The sequence below is a fragment of the Sebastes umbrosus genome, chromosome 6 (genome assembly GCF_015220745.1).
Source record: "Sebastes umbrosus isolate fSebUmb1 chromosome 6, fSebUmb1.pri, whole genome shotgun sequence".
NCBI lineage: Eukaryota > Metazoa > Chordata > Actinopteri > Perciformes > Sebastidae > Sebastes > Sebastes umbrosus.
In genome coordinates this window covers 27,022,901-27,038,781 of record NC_051274.1, presented here as the reverse complement: position 1 = coordinate 27,038,781, position 15,881 = coordinate 27,022,901, and the positions used below count along the sequence as shown (strand labels likewise).

Sequence of the window (15,881 nt, the reverse complement as noted above, 5' to 3'; positions counted from 1 at the left end):
ACGATTACGTGGATTACATACAAATTGATTTTGTGGGATATACAAATATACAGTGCATTACTTTTCGTAGGTTTAGCTACAAATGGTGTAAACAAACAGTCTGATTTTGGACTGCTAACAGAATATAATGGATGAATGTCAGCCATCCTAATTAAAGATAAAGCCAAAGTACAAAAACAACCTGCAAGGTGCTGGAGCGTAGCAGAGAGCCGGGGAAAAAAAGATGCATTCATTTTCTCCATTGTGTGTGACATTTAATTATTCACCGCGTCTTTATCACAAACATTCATGATTGGCTACTATTCCAGCAAATTATAGAGGTAGTTTGTAATACAACTCTGTAACTTTCTGCTGCCAAGAGTCTGAATATTTGAACCCTGTCTCTCCTGAGTTTAATACATTACGCAGGCTGAATATGCTATCAGAGCAGATACATTATTCAGCCTGCATAACATAATGAAGTGATGTATGTACAGTAAGTTGTATGGCTTTCTCTGTTCGGGTACAGAAGAGCAGTGTGGAGAACTTTGTGTAGTTTAGCTTCTTGGGGAACTGGGTAGTCATAGTTAGACACAGCTTTTTGATAATCCCAAAAAAAATGCATGGATCTGTTTTGACAGTGTGCAAATAATAATTCTTTAAATGTAATAATAATAATAATAATAATAATAATAATAATAATAATAACAATAATAATAATTTATAAACAAATTATTTAAATAATATTTTTCTTAAATAGAATTATTAAATTTAAGTTAACTAGTGCCTTCTATTTTTTTATTATTGTTTTCATCACTGCCTTTATTTATTATTAATAATAATAATAATAATAACATTATTTAAGTAATATTGTTTTCTTAAATAAAATCCATCCATTTCCAATTTAAGTTAACTAGTGTATTCTATTTTATTTTTTATTAATGTTACTGGGGTTTTTTTTCACTGGTTTATTTATTTGTTTTTTTCTCTTAACTACATTGAGAGAAGCCTGCGAAATGTCATTGTACCTGAGTATAATTACAATAAAAATCATTCTGTAATGAAAAACAGAGGCTGACACTTAGTGGAGCAAATCTCTAATGACTGTAACTCAAGCTGTTTTTCTTCTATTCACTGTTTGTATAATGAGGTCGTATTATTTAAAGGCTTTAAGTGGACACATTTTTCATGTCTACTCAAAAAGAAAGTGTGAGAAGCAGATTTCAGGAGCAGAGGCTTCCCAAACCAACTGCAAATCTCTCAGCAGGGAACACAAACGTGTGATGCTTTCAACTCCCTGAAAACTTCTGTCAAAATATGCACACATGGCAGCACAGCATGCCTGAATTTTCCCTGTCACAGCAATGCCCTATGCATAATGCTGCCTAATGTATCACTATTTTCCCAACAGTCATCCTGCCACTCAAACCACATTGTTATCCTTCAGAGGAGACGTATCAAATGGACTGTATTTGTTCAGGGCAGCTCCCAGATGGAGATGTGCACAGCTGTCTGAATGCAAAGTAACTTGGCATTTACAGTAAAAGAGACCTGAGTGCAAATCTAACAAATCCTGGATAAATGAAAGCTGGCAAACAGTCACCTTATCAGTGCGTTTAACTGTCACTCTGATTCCTCTCTATACGTCTCAGAGAAAAATACATTGATAATACCCTTACTCATTTGCATAAAATAACAGAAGCCCTTTACTTAAGCCGTGGGGACAGCCCACTTTCCTTTTAACACAAGCCTTGAGTTGTAAAGCACTTAACTATGTGAGGGTGTTATAGACAGACTGGCCCTCAGTGAGCTAAAAACCTCTGCAGAATAACAGCTTAAAGGGATAGTTTGGGTGTTTTAAAGTGGGGTTGTATGAGATACTTATCCATAGTCAGTGTATTACCTACAGTAAATGACGGTCGGCACGCCCCCAGTTTGGAAAAGCAGACAGGAGTACCAGCACGGAAGCAAAACAATGTACTGCTGTGGACGGGGCCGGCAGCAAACCGTATTTTAGCCACCTAAAAGAAAGGCCCACCTAAAAAAAATCAATATCAGTTTAAGTGTACACTATATTTAGAATATTTTCACTGGTTTAGCTTGCTGTCAGACTGCCCTTTCTGACGGGGAACTGAAGCCGTCGTATCCATCTATGCTCTCGCCAAAGCCACCAGACACCACTGAAAAAAACTGTTATTTTACCTCACAGAACACGGGGGTTGCTGGTCTACCGCTGCCTTGATCAGTTAGTTTGTTTGTGGTATTGTGGGAATTTGGTGAATACGAACTAACCAAAGTCACACAATAACACAAACTAACTAACCTATCAAGGCAGCGGTAGACCAGCAACTCCCGTTTTTTGTGAGATAAAATTACTGTTTTTTCCAATGGAGTCTGGTTGCTTTAGAGCATAGATAACAGCTTCAGTTCCCCGTCGGTAACGTAGACTGTATAGATGTCTCATGGCAAGGTAAACCGGCAAAAATATTCTAAATATAGCGTACACTTAAACAGATATTGATTTTTTTTTTAGGTGGGCCTTTCTTTTAGGTGACTGAAATAAGTTTTGCTGTCGGTCCCGTCCACAGCAGTATATTACTTTGCTTTGCCATGCCAAAACTCCTGTCTGTTTCTCCAAACCAGGGGCGTGCCGACCGTCATCTACCGTAGGCAATACACTGACTATGGATAAATACCTCATACTACCCCACTTCAAAACCCCTTTAAGCTTAAAAATATGAAAGGACAAACACTGGTAAAAACCTGTTGAGGTCACAGGTTTGGTCCCAGCGTTGGTGTCATGGTTACAGTACACTAACTGCCTGCCATCTGGCTCTCTGTGCCTCTGAAACTGTGTCAAACTCATCAACCTTCTCTGCTCGGCCTGAACCACTTAGCTCCTGACGGGTGGTAGACGCATCCTGACCCTGACTGGCCTAAAGAGCGTACTTCTAATGGATTCGAACGGGCTGGTAAAAGTTTCTTTAGATCGCGGTTGTCCAGTATGTACTGTACATGTAGGTCATCGTGGTTGTTGTAGTAAGTACTGTGGGCTCATGAGGATGTGGGTTTGAGCCCATTAGTACTACTTTTTCATGCGGGTTCTCTTTATCCTTTGTAAGTAGATAAGGTTAGGTTATGTATAAAGATTTGACATTTTGTAGGCTAATAAAACATATGTTCATAACAGGTAACAATATATAGCCTGTAGAGTGCTGAGCATTGTGTACTGGCCTGTAAAATGTATGTATGAATAAATTTGTATTACTTGTTAAAACATTGAAGTTATCTCTCTCTCTCTGTATAAAGCTGTGGCAGCCTCTGACCAGTCAAATCAATACAGAGCAATAGGGAGACTGGGGGTAAACACAAACAACACTTTTCAAAAGGCTATTATATAAAAACGACTTTGTTTTGGTGGTAAAACGGAAACTGTAGGGCTTCCTGGGGGGTCGGAGGAAAACCGACGTGATGTGATGTTTTCATCACAACATGACATTAAACCTGGTTCATGACATTTAACATCAGTTCCCTTTTATTTTTCTACATCCTTGTTTTAAAACGTAAACTGTACCCTCCCCTCATTTATCTCCATGCTTGTAATATTGGAAAAAAAAAAAAAACACATTATGTAAAATGAGAATAATTCAGAACATTATGCTCTTGGGTGTTGACCTTTCTCAGCTGACCCACATATAAATGCATTAGCTGCCTTACACATACACACATCATCAGCCTACTCACCCATAATACATTGGTGGGGTTCTCGTTAGCATCAGTACAATGACCTGTATGTACTGTAAGTATATTCATGGTGCACAGTTAGCACATAGTTGCCTCAACAATTAGGCTATGGTATCTTTTTCAAACACCAAACAGGAGATTGAGACAAATGGCACCAAATACGTTTTAATTTCACATTTTGACTAGTAGGAAAAGCACAGGTGATACCAATAACATTAAAGGACCAATGTGTAACATTTAGGGGGATCCATTGGCAGAAATGGAATATAATATTAATAAGTATGTTTTCTTTAGTGTACAATCACCTGAAACTAAGAATCGTTGTGTTTTTGTTATCTTAAAATGAGCCGTTTATATCTACATAGGGAGCGAGTCCTCTTCACAGAGTCCGCCACGTTGCTCCGCCATGTTTCTACAGTAGCCCAGAACGGACAAACCAAACTTTGTTAACTTTTCCTGCTTGGGCCGGAGTCGATAACGTTACTCGCTGCTGCTGTTGCAACCGCTCTCTCTCTCTCACCTCACCACTCACTTCCCACGCACAAAAACACACTGGCTCTGCTCTAACTGGCTCTAGAGAGGACCAGTCACGTTTTCGCGTCGGACACCATACTTCTTCTACATGCTTGGCACACGGGAAAGGCTTTAGTTGGTTGCAATCTCCTCACCTCACCCCTATATATCACCAGATCCTACACACTAGACCTTTAAAGGTGCTAAATTCCAAAGTCAGCGCATATCTATGATTGAGGGATTGCCTCCACATGGCTCTCAACATGGCGACAGCTAGCAGTTAACAGTGCTAACAGCGCAAACGGTGCAAACAATGGCAACAGTGCTGACATCGTAACAGTGTTAAACTGAGGGAACCGGAGAGTGGGCATTACGCTTCTGCGACAACGCCGTGGGTTGGGACGACGATATCAGTTGTAGCCGTCTTTTGAACGCGGTGCAGAGCGGCGGCGTTTAGCTAGCCAGTTAGGCACACGCATTGGGACTCACATGCAGTAACATGCATGTGCTGCCGGACTGGCAACGTAAACAAAGCATTGAGAACCTCAGATTACAACACAAACAGAGGGAGAGTGACTTCATTCTCTGCTCTGGTAGACATTACTTGTCTATATCTTTACAAAAAAGCAACACCAAGACCCTGAAAGTGAAGCAGCTAAATGTAATTCAGCCATCATTAATTTTATTATTTACACCGGTGTTTTTCCTGTTGTCACATGTCAAAATGTTAACAAAGGCCAACTGAACAAGGTCTTTCCAACATGTCGACACACAAAGTCTTTGTTTCAACCTTCATCTCCCCAAAGAAGTCTAGTTAGCCATGTTTTCTTTTCCTGCAGAGCTCTGCTCTTTATTCAAGCTGCTACACACATTCACAAACTGGGAGTTTGCCAGTACAACCACAGTCTTTGCTGCCGGCCACAGGAGCAGTTGGGGGTTGCTTTGCTCAAGGGCACCTTGAGCTGATGCTGTTCGGGGTGCCAAGCTGAAATGAGCTTTTTTTTTTCTTTACTAGCTACAACCAACTGACCCTAAAGCCACTTTCATGTGTGTAAATGCAAATTTGTGTGTGTCTGTGTGCTTAAACTGCTGGCAACACGAGCACGGATGCAGCGTTTAATCTCTATGCACCATAAATATGGGAATTATCCTGAGAATCAATAGAGTGGAGCTAACTGAGAATGGGGAAGAGATAGAGAGTAGGAGAGAGAGAGAGGGAAAGAGAGAGAGAGAGAGAGAGAGCGAGAGAGAAGAAAGTGTGAAAGACCGAGGAAGTAAGAAAGCAAGACACGAAGCAGTGTAGTCCCAGCACTCTCTGGCATGCATAGATATTATTCATCGAAAAAGTATGAATACACTCTCAAGTGCAATGCTTTGAGCCACCTGAGAGTACACACACACACACACACACACACACACACACAAATACGCACGTGTGCACACGACTACGATGTGCAAACACAAATCATTCACAAGCACGTACACACAGAGAAATCTCTCCGCTACGAGAAAACACTGTTAAAACACGCACACGCATAAAAATCAGGCGGAAACACACACAAACACATAACACATTCAGACACACACAAGGAGAGGAAATAAGGAGGGCAGACAGCGGAAAAGAGGAGAGGAGGAAAGAGGAGTAGCAGAGTTGAAAAGGATATGCCATGGAAGAGACACAGCCCATGAGAGTTATGTGAGGATTACAGGGAAGTATTGAGGGAGAGAGAAGAGGACAGAAGGATGGATTACTGAATACGGAAGAAGGGAAGAGGAAAGAGAGAGAGATAGAGAGAAAAGAGGTCTAGCAGGTGAATACAGAAAATAATAAGACTGAGGAAATGGATAGAAGGAGAAGAACTAAAGGAGCGGAAAAGGCAGAAGGGAAAAGAAACAAATGGAAAGAAGGATGATGAAAAATAAGAGAGAGAAATGCAAGGAATAACTGGGAAGAATTCATTCATCCATCCATTCATTTGAGGATGGGTAGAATAAAGGAGAGGAAGAAAGTGGTGGGAAAGAGGAAGGACGGGTAGTCACAGATAACACACAGCACACAATGGAAGTGACAGCTCTGCTCCGAGCATGACTCTGGCTGACTGTTGTTTCATTATAATCTCATAACTGTCAAATCCTGGAGCGATGGAGAGAGAGCGAGAGAGAGAGAGAGAGAGAGAGAGAGAGAGAGAGAGAGAGAGATAGGGTAAAATACTTTCACAGTGAGAGAAACAGCGAGACAATTGGAAATGAATCCACACGTCTGGTTGAACTGAGCTGGATGCACATTGGAAGAGACAGATGGAGACAAAGGCTGGCACATACTGTACATACATACATATAGTTCATGGTACACACACACACACAGGTTTGCCTGATTCCTCACTCACTCAGTCATTCACTCTATCAGACATTTGGCCAATCGTGCACTCTCTCATATGATAAGTCACTCTCTAACGTTTAACCTCACTCATTTACTCAGTCGCTTTCTCTTTTATTTCCTCACTAAGTCACTCACTCACTCACTCACTCACTCATATTCTCAGTCACTTTCTCTTTCATGTACTCCCTCGATTACTGTCTCACTCACTCACTCAAACCCAGATTAGTCATTCAGTTACAAACTTAACCACTCGCTCACTCATTCACTTCACTAACTCTAAACTGACACCAAACTGAATACATGTACACTCTGTTGCGATTAGTCAACTGAACCAAACTCTTCAGACTCTGCTCCAGCTCCACTCTAACTAGCTTTGTTTGAGGGCGTGCCAAACAAGCAGCTAGGCAAAGTGTATTACTTGGTCACTCACTCACTCACTCACTCATTCACTCTATCAGACATTTGACCACTCGTGCACTCTCTCATATGATAAGTCACTCTCTAACGTTTAACCTCACTCACTCACTCACTCACTCACTCATATTCTCAGTCACTTTCTCTTTCATGTACTCCCTCGATTACTGTCTCTCTCAGTCACTCACTCAAACACAGATTAGTCATTCACTCACAAACTTAACCACTAGCTCTCTCATTCACTTCACTCACTAACTCTTAACGGACACCAAACTGAATACATGTATGAGCGTGCATCGTCGTCACCACCAGTGAGGCTGGTATAAAAGCAGAGTAAATAGGGTAGCAGGTCACACACACACTCCCAAGCCAGAACACAAACGCAGCACTAAACTGCTGCTCTCGTTTCTTTTCCTCATTCGGTTTCTACGGCTTTGATCACTGACAGCAAAGAAGCTGTTAGGAAGCCTTTATCTTCAAGCTAAAGCCTGGAAATGCGAACAAATAAACAACAAAATACACCTAAAAACGAATTTGAATGAAATCGACTCCTGGCTATTTTCCAGGAAAATCAAAGCATGTTTCTCTCTCCATACTAATAACCCATGGGTTTACACTGAAGATGGACCCTCACTCTCCTATTCCATCAGGAAATAAATCACATTAAGGAAGTATTGATGTATTTCAATATTTAACAGCAAGTGACAGCAAACGGCTCTGCCAGTCGGACTTGTGTGCTTCCTCGTTTCCCTGCTAAATAGATTTTCTTTAATTTTACCAAATCGCTATGGCAACTTGGACTGTGTTCAGCCCAGATCACCTGTCAATCAAACAGCGTGGGTGGTGCTGTGATACCGATCACTGCTCATATACACAGCTCTTTCTCCACCAGCAAAACTGCCATTGCACAAGCCCGAAATAAACAGTCAGACTATTAAATTCCCATTATCAGTTACTATAAGCCCCATAGATGTGGGTCAATAGGGGCCTACTACACCCACTGGAAGGTTTTATCATCTATTCACATGGTAGATCACTGAAAGAAGGTATAAAAGAACACGACAGCGACCTCTAGTGACCGATGTTTTTCTCTAAACTTAACCAGGTCGTTTTTTTGCCTAAACCTAAAGAAGTTGTAGTTTTATTGCCTAAACCTAACAGTTTTTTTTGCCTAATTGTAGAGAAGTTGTAGTTTTATTACCTAAACCTGTTTTTTGCCTAAACCTAAAGAAATTGTAGAATTGTTGCCTAAAGCTAACTTTTTTTTTGTTGCCTAAACCTAAAGATGTTGTAGTTTTGTTGCCTGAACCAAAAGATGTTGTAGTTTCATTGCCTAAACCTGAAGAGATTGTAATTTTGTTGCCTTAACCTAACTGTTTCTTTTGCCTAAACCTAAAGAAGCCTTTTTGTTTGTGTTAAAAACGTGACGTTTCATTCCATTTTACAACATGTTAGATTGTGTTGAACGTAGTGAGCGTAGTAGGCCCCTATTATGGTGCTTATAGTGACTGATAACGCCTATTTAATAGCCTGATAACAGTCGAATTGGGTGCAATAAAATACCTGCTTTACACCAGTTTGCTTGCGATGCTTACTGATGTGAAAAAAACTACTAATTAATCTCACATTGACAGACGTGCCTTCAAATATTTATCTATTCTCACGCACGTTTTTCTCACTTCCGTACTGTCACGTTTTCTCAAACAACATCCACACTCAGCATCACACACCCCTTTTTCTCTCGTCATCCTTTTCTCACCTCTTCCACTCTTTGAAACTCTGCTAAGTCGACTACCAATCAATCTCCTACGTGTTTACCTTCCATGCTCTCAAGTAAATCTAGCAACAGCTCTGTCGCTGTCTTTATTTCTCTCACAAACACATGCACACACAATTTCTCCCGAGAGCCTACTCCTTGAGGGACTCGGGTACATGCAGATGCCTGAGACACAGGTAACAAATCAAATTTGCTTGCTTTCTCTCCCTCCCACTCATTCACTCAGCTTCCTGCACACACAACCAGCTGAATGTGTTTCAAAAAGCTCATTCTCATTCCTTAATGCACACAAGTCCAGAAGAAGAGACAAAAGAGAAGCAATGCCCAGAGCTCAACCAAATGTCATCCAGTCTTATCACAGTTCTTTCTCACTCAAACCTGTAGAGTCTTTATCTTCACAGCATTTGTTACAGTGAAGAAAGCTACAGGGGAATCGAAACCGACTACACACACACACCCTCCCTCCCTTTTCCCCCTCCACGGTCTCTTACCTGTGACAGTGATCAGCATGGGAGCCACCAGCGGCCGATTGTTATCCAGTTTTCGGCTCAGTCGGATCTCTCCACTGGTGTGATTCAGGAGCAGCAGGTGAAGCTCGTTCCCCTGGTCGATGGTGTAGTACAGCCTATCTGACACGTCAGGATCGTGGGCGGGTACTCTCCCAATTACCCCGCTGGGGAAACTGTTGGACCGATTGGACACGAAGTTGTTGAAAATGATTTGGAAGTGCTGCAGAGTGGGCCAGTTGTCGTTCTGGTCCACCAATCGGATCCGGATAGTGGCCCGGCTGACAAGAGGCGCCGAGGTGGCCTGGACTACAATGACATACTCATTGCGGGCCTCATAGTCAAGATCAATGAGTGAAGTGAGCTCCCCTGAAAAGATGTCCATTTGGAAGATCTCAGGGATGTTGCCCTCCACGATTTGGTACATGATCTGAGCGTTGGCGCCTTCATCTGGGTCAGTGGCTGTGATCTGGGCTACCACAGAGCCTACTGCGCTGTTTTCCTTCACCAGAACCTCAAAGTCATCAGCAGGGAAGACAGGGGCATTGTCGTTCACATCTAGGACCGTCACCTGGATGTGGACTGGGGTTCGCTGAGGGGGCACGCCTCGATCTACGGCGTAGGCCGTCAGCTCGTAGAACGGCACGCTCTCGCGGTCCAAACGGCGAACAGTTCGGACGATGCCAGATGTAGGTTCAATGGTAAAGTCTCCATCCCCGTCCTCGCCATTTTGGAACGTGTACTGAACACGACCGTTGGCGTGTGCATCGCGGTCAGTGGCTGAGATTTGGAGGACGCTGGTGAAGGGAGGGGCGTCTTCGCTCACTGTTCCCTGATATCTGGGGCTGAGGAACTGAGGTGCATTGTCGTTCACATCATTCACATTCACCTCAACATATGTAGTGTCTGCTTTCTGAGGTATGCCGTTGTCTTTGGCTGTTATGGCCAAAGTGTAGGTCATCTGGTCCTCATAGTCAAGCTCTGCTTGGAGCGTTATAGCCCCTGTGGCGGTGTCGATGCGGAATTGTGGGATATTGTCTTCGAGGAAATATGTGATCCGAGCATTTTCACCGACATCATCATCTGTGGCGCTGATCACAACTACGGTGCTTCCAGGTGGTCGGTCCTCATTCACACTAACAGAGTAGTGGGCACTCTGGAATACAGGCCGATGAGTGTTGGCGTCTGTGATGTTGATGTGCACCTGACAGATGTCGTGGAGCGTGCGGTCCGAGGCGGTGACCGTCAGAACGTAACGCCGCTCCTGTTTGTAGTCCAACGGCAGAGCCAACGAGAGAAGTCCAGCCCCTCCTGCTGTGCTGATGGAAAAGCGGTTTCTGGTGTTTCCTCCTGTTATCTGATAGGTCACAGCACTGTTGACGTCACGGTCCACGGCCGTGACTGTCAATACGCTGGTGCTGACCGACGCATCCTCATTCAGGCGAGCGTAGTACTCCTTCTGGAGGAACTCAGGGCGGTTGTCATTAACATCCATCACTGTTATTGTAACACTCGCTGTAGCAGAGAGAGGTGGCAGGCCATAATCCCTCGCCTCCACGCCGAAGAAATAGTGCTCCACAGATTCTCGGTCAAGAATGGAGCTCACAGTGACCCAGCCTGTTGCAGAATTGATGACGAATGGTGTGTCAGAGCTGGTGCCGGTTAATCTGTATTCCAGACGGGCATTATCAGCAGAATCTGTATCAATGGCCTGAATGTGGAGGATGGAGCTACCAACTGGGGCGCTCTCGAGCACAGACGCCTGGAATGGCGTGGAGACAAAGATTGGCGGGTTGTCGTTGACATCTGTTACCTGCACACTGACAATACCGGTGTTGTTGGAGAGAGGTGGCCGGCCATTGTCCTGGGCACGAACCCGGAGCGTGTACTCCCGTTCGGACTCATAGTCCAGCGGTGCCACAACATGGATCTCCCCAGTGACACTGTCGATGGAAAACTGTCCACGGCTGTTACCACTGATGATGTTATAGTGCACAGCAGCGTTGCTGTCCTTGTCTCGGTCTGTGGCGCTCACACGGAGGATCTCAGAGTGAGGCCTTACATCCTCCTTCACTGCCACCACATAGCGCTTTTCACTGAACTGTGGCACGTTGTCATTTTCATCCAGAACTGTGATGAAAACCTTAACAGTAACGGAGCGTGGCCCCGGTTCCTTCCCCTGATCGCTGGCCTCCACCAGTAGAGTGTAGTGCTCGTTGCTTTCCCGGTCCACCGCTCCACGGGTTGTAATGAGGCCAGAGCGTGGGTCAATCTCGTAGGCAGCTCGTGCCATCGCAGCGGTGTCACCGATGAAGCGGTAACGGATATTGGCATTGGATGGGGAGTCTAAGTCTGTCGCTCTCAGCTGTAAGATGGGATACCCCTCCTCTACGTTCTCCCTGATCGTCTCCCTGTACTCTGTCTGCTCAAATATAGGAGCATGATCGTTCCGGTCTGAAACAGTAATGGCCACCATGGTGGTGCCAGAGAGGCGGGAAGAGCCGAAATCAGTAGCTGTGATCCGGAAGTAATGCAAATCCATGTGCTCTCTGTCTAAAATCTGAGTGGTGCTGATGAGACCTGTTTCCGGGTGGATGTGGAAGTAGTCAGATGACCGACTGTTCATCAGCGGGGCCATGCTGTAGCTCACCCTACCTGCATCTCCCGCATCTGTGTCTGAGGCGGACATGATAATGACCGAGGTGCCGGGTGGCTGGTTCTCAGCTACTTGCACCTGGAAGTTATACTGGGAGAAATGGGGGTGTCTGTTGGCTGCACGTCGAGAGCGAGGCCACGGCATCAAAATCCTCCTCCCCCTCTCTCCCTGTGAGATTTCATCATCTGCTACTATTATCAGTCGTTCCAGGCTCCTCTCCCCCCTTGTGCTGTGCCTCTCCTCCTCCTCCCCTTCCACCTCCCTCTCATCCCCCTCTCCCACCTCATAGCTTTCATCTGCCTGGCTCTCTTTTTTCTCTGACTGTGTGATGGTGATGGTGGTGGTGCTACTGCCCCTATCCTGACCCTTTCCCTCCTCTGCCTCTCTCTCCTCCTCTGCTGCCTGGCTTGCCTTTGTTATTCCCCTCTCCCTCTCCTCCTCTTCTTGCTCTTCTCCCCCTGGTACTCTCCCTCCCATCAGCCGCGCCTCTCTTTCGCCCTCCCCCACCTGTAATTTTCCTCCCCCAACAGCAACAGCAGCGGACCCTTCCAAGCCCTCTCCCTCCCTCTCTGCATCCCTCTCCCTTTCTCCCTCGGCCCCCATCTGCCGCCTATCTGACTGTCTGACACCTTCGGGCTGTAATGGCACTTGCTTACCGGATTTTAATTGCATATGCGCGCCGTCCCTCTGCTCGGTGGCTGAACAGTCGGTGGACATACTGTCAGTGCACCCTGCCTTGATCAACTCTCGCAACGCGCTCTCCCACATGTCTTGTTGCTGTGTCTGACCGTGCCAAGGCGATTTTTCTAATTCAGATTCATATTCCTTTATCTCCCCCTCTTCGTTGTTATTATTACTGTTGGAGTTGAATTTGCTCCACAAAAACGCGCGCTGGGAGTCTGGAGGAGCTGAACTCACGTCTTTCACAGAGGGAAAATGAAGTGCAGAGTCAGCCTGCCATGTGGTCAGGTTAGTTTCCGGAAGTGCAGAGTCAGCCTGCCATGTGGTCAGGTTCATTTCCGAGAAAAACGTGTTTTTTTTAGCTGTGGTGTCATCAGGCTGAGAGAGGAGACGCGGTGGTTTAAAAGATGTTGCAGAGTGAGATGTGGCTGACTCAACACCGGGAGATTTAACAGGCGAGAAAAAGCCTGAGTCACCGGCAGACTCTGGAGTTACTTTTTCAGCACACAGACGGATCGAGTTGGATAGTTTTCCACTTTCTGCATAATCGCCTGTTAGTGTTTGAGGGGGCGTATCGAGCACCGGGCCAGGATATTCTGATGCGCTTTTGCTGGAGAGGAAACGTTGGCCGTGCGTCTCTGTGATGCTTCTGGGGGGAAATTGGATGGGGGGATTCCTCTGAGCTATGACTCCCACCGGGACCATAAACTCTGCTAAATATCCACCCCCTATTTCTATTCTGTCCAAACAACCAAAGCAACCACCGGGAACCTCCCCGCTCCCTCCCCGGGTTTGGCTGCTCTGCCCTCTGGTTGCTGGTGCTGATTTCCCATGCGGAAGCTCATTATCAGCCTTACATGGGAGCGTAAGAATCGGAATAGCCAAATCATTATCCGGATAATTAGATAAATTAATGTGTTTGTTGCCTTGGTTCACCCCAGCCTTTCCCTCCCTCCTCTTATCCATAATTCTGGCGTGGTAATACCTCGCTTTCGCCTCACGGACACAACAATCTAGACGTGCCAGGGTACTGAGGTTAATCAGTGCCGGTGCAATACATCTGTACCCATCCTTCTCCTCCTCCTCCTCCTCATCTCCCCCACTCCTCCTCACCCCCTCCCTGCACTTAATGCACCCAGTCAAACAGCCATCATCATCCCCCTCCTCTCTGTTGCTGCTGGGATCGATAACATTGTGCCTTTCCAAATGAGAACAATTAGCAGCCCACCTGTCCACGCTGGCGGAGCCCCCATCAGCATCCCCAGCCTTATTATTATTGTTGCTGCTCCTGTAAACTGGGTGATTTTTTTTATCTGTGTGGCCGGTTTGGGAGGTTGCAAAATGACAAATGTAGTCCAATTTTGATCCCTGGATCAAACAGTCTGAATTGTTGGTGAAACGGGGATGAAATTTGCAGGTTTTGGTGGTGGAAAAATTACAAATGTAGTCCAATTTTGATCCCTGGGTACAATCTGAATTGTTGGTGAAACAAGGATGAAATTTGCAGGAGTTTGAAGCCTCACTGTGGGGTGAATTGTATCCAGAAGGAAGATGAATGCAACCGGTTGGCAAGGGGCCACAGGAGGGGTTGTTGGCCGGGGAGAGGGCTTGTTTGTCGGGGCTGAGATGCAGGGGTGTCAGGGAGCACCATGGAGCAAAGAGGAGCCTCCTCACCTCACCAGCCCACTCACACACCTCTCCCCATCTCTTCCTCTCTCCACTACTTCCGGGTGCCCTGCACAGGCCAGAGGCGTGCACAAAGGCTCCACGTTTGGCGAGGTGTGGCCTCGACGCTCTAGTCCTTTGTACTGCCCGTTTTGTGCCGTTTTGAACCGGCGAGGAGGAGGAAGAGAAAGCAGGTGGAGGAGAAACAACGCCCTTCTTCCACCTCATCCTCCTCCCTCTCTCCACTCCCTCTCCTCCTCCATCAGAGCTCGACCTGCTCCTAATACCTAGATGGAGAGGAAGAGGAGGAGGTGATGGTGATGGTGATGGTGCCGGTGGGTCGTTTCCACTCCTCCAAAACGTCCCGACTCCTTCCAGTCTCTCCATCCATGCCCCATCATCCTCCTGGTGGTATCCTAGCAACGTCCCCCCTGCGCTCTGCTGCTCTCCTCCGGAGCATCCCTCGTTCTGTATCCGCTCTACGGTGCACCTGCTCGGGCGTAGATTCCAGCTGCTCCTCGGTGACTCCTCCCTTGCTTCCTCACTCCGCTGCTGTTGCTGCTGCTGCTGCTGCTGGCTCACTTTACCTTTACCGGCGTCTCGGTAGCAGAGGCCCGGGGTCCCTCCTGTAGTCCCCGTCCCCGGGGTGAGGGCGAACAAAGGGCCGAGGAGGAGGAGGAGGAGAAGCAGGTGGAGAGCCAGAGACGAGGTGAAGCCTGGTAGCGGTGCAGCCATTTAGTCTCTTCCCTTTCCTCCGTCACTCCCTCCTCTCTTCCAGCCTATTCTCTCTTTCTCTCTCTCGCTACTCTCTACTTCTCTCGTTTCGGCTATAGTGGCCAGTTCCAGTTCCAGGACCGCCGGCACCGCCCGACACCTTCCCCCAGGCTCCCCCGTCTCTCCTCCGGCATCTACCCTGAGCTGCGGTCCGTGGAGCTGCTGGAGCTGCAGGTCTGAGCGTTAGAGGCGGCGGCGCGGCAGCAGCATCTCTCCTCCCGTTCATTCACATCCAACATGGCTTACACACTCACTCTGACTGACTGGCTGAAACACACACTAACCCTCCGAAAGTGTGTGTGTGTGTGGTGGTAGGCTACTATCACACACACACACAGTCACACTCTCCTCCTCTCTTTTCTCCACCCCTCCCCCTATTGCATGCATCTCTCTCTCTCTCTCTAATGGTTGGCTCCGGTGCGCAGGGCTGTTACACATGCACCCACAGGCAGCCATATCCACAACTGGATGGATAGGAGGAATAGCCTGTATATCTTTACACAATCACACCGTCATCACTGTATCATCTGAAAGAATTATCATCTGCAGAAATAGCCCTGCAGGTCTGACATCCTTTACCAAGGTGATACAGTACATACAGACAAATCCTGCAATGCTGGATGCTGCAAACCTGAGATTTTTGATATTTTAAAATGAAATGATGCAAATGATGCATTGGGATGATTGCAGAAAAGCAATTCCTAGAAACTGTATCAAAAGGAAAAAAAAACAACTTCAAGATTGTACTACAGTATGTGACAAAACACGTGAGTCTATTATGAGATATATATT

The 15,881-nt window shown here is 46.1% G+C and overlaps 1 protein-coding gene across 2 annotated transcripts in view; it reads right to left on the bottom strand.

Annotated features, from left to right (window-relative positions):
* celsr3 (cadherin, EGF LAG seven-pass G-type receptor 3) overlaps nucleotides 1-15,154 on the bottom strand; it is a 125,538-nt gene extending 110,384 nt beyond the window's left edge. For both annotated transcript variants that reach the window (XM_037772995.1, XM_037772996.1), the window contains exon 1: nucleotides 9,299-15,154. In XM_037772995.1, coding sequence (XP_037628923.1) covers nucleotides 9,299-15,050 — 5,752 coding nt within the window. In that variant the 5' untranslated portion in view covers nucleotides 15,051-15,154. The remainder of the gene's footprint in view (nucleotides 1-9,298) is intronic.
* Between the last annotated feature and the right edge of the window lie 727 nt (nucleotides 15,155-15,881).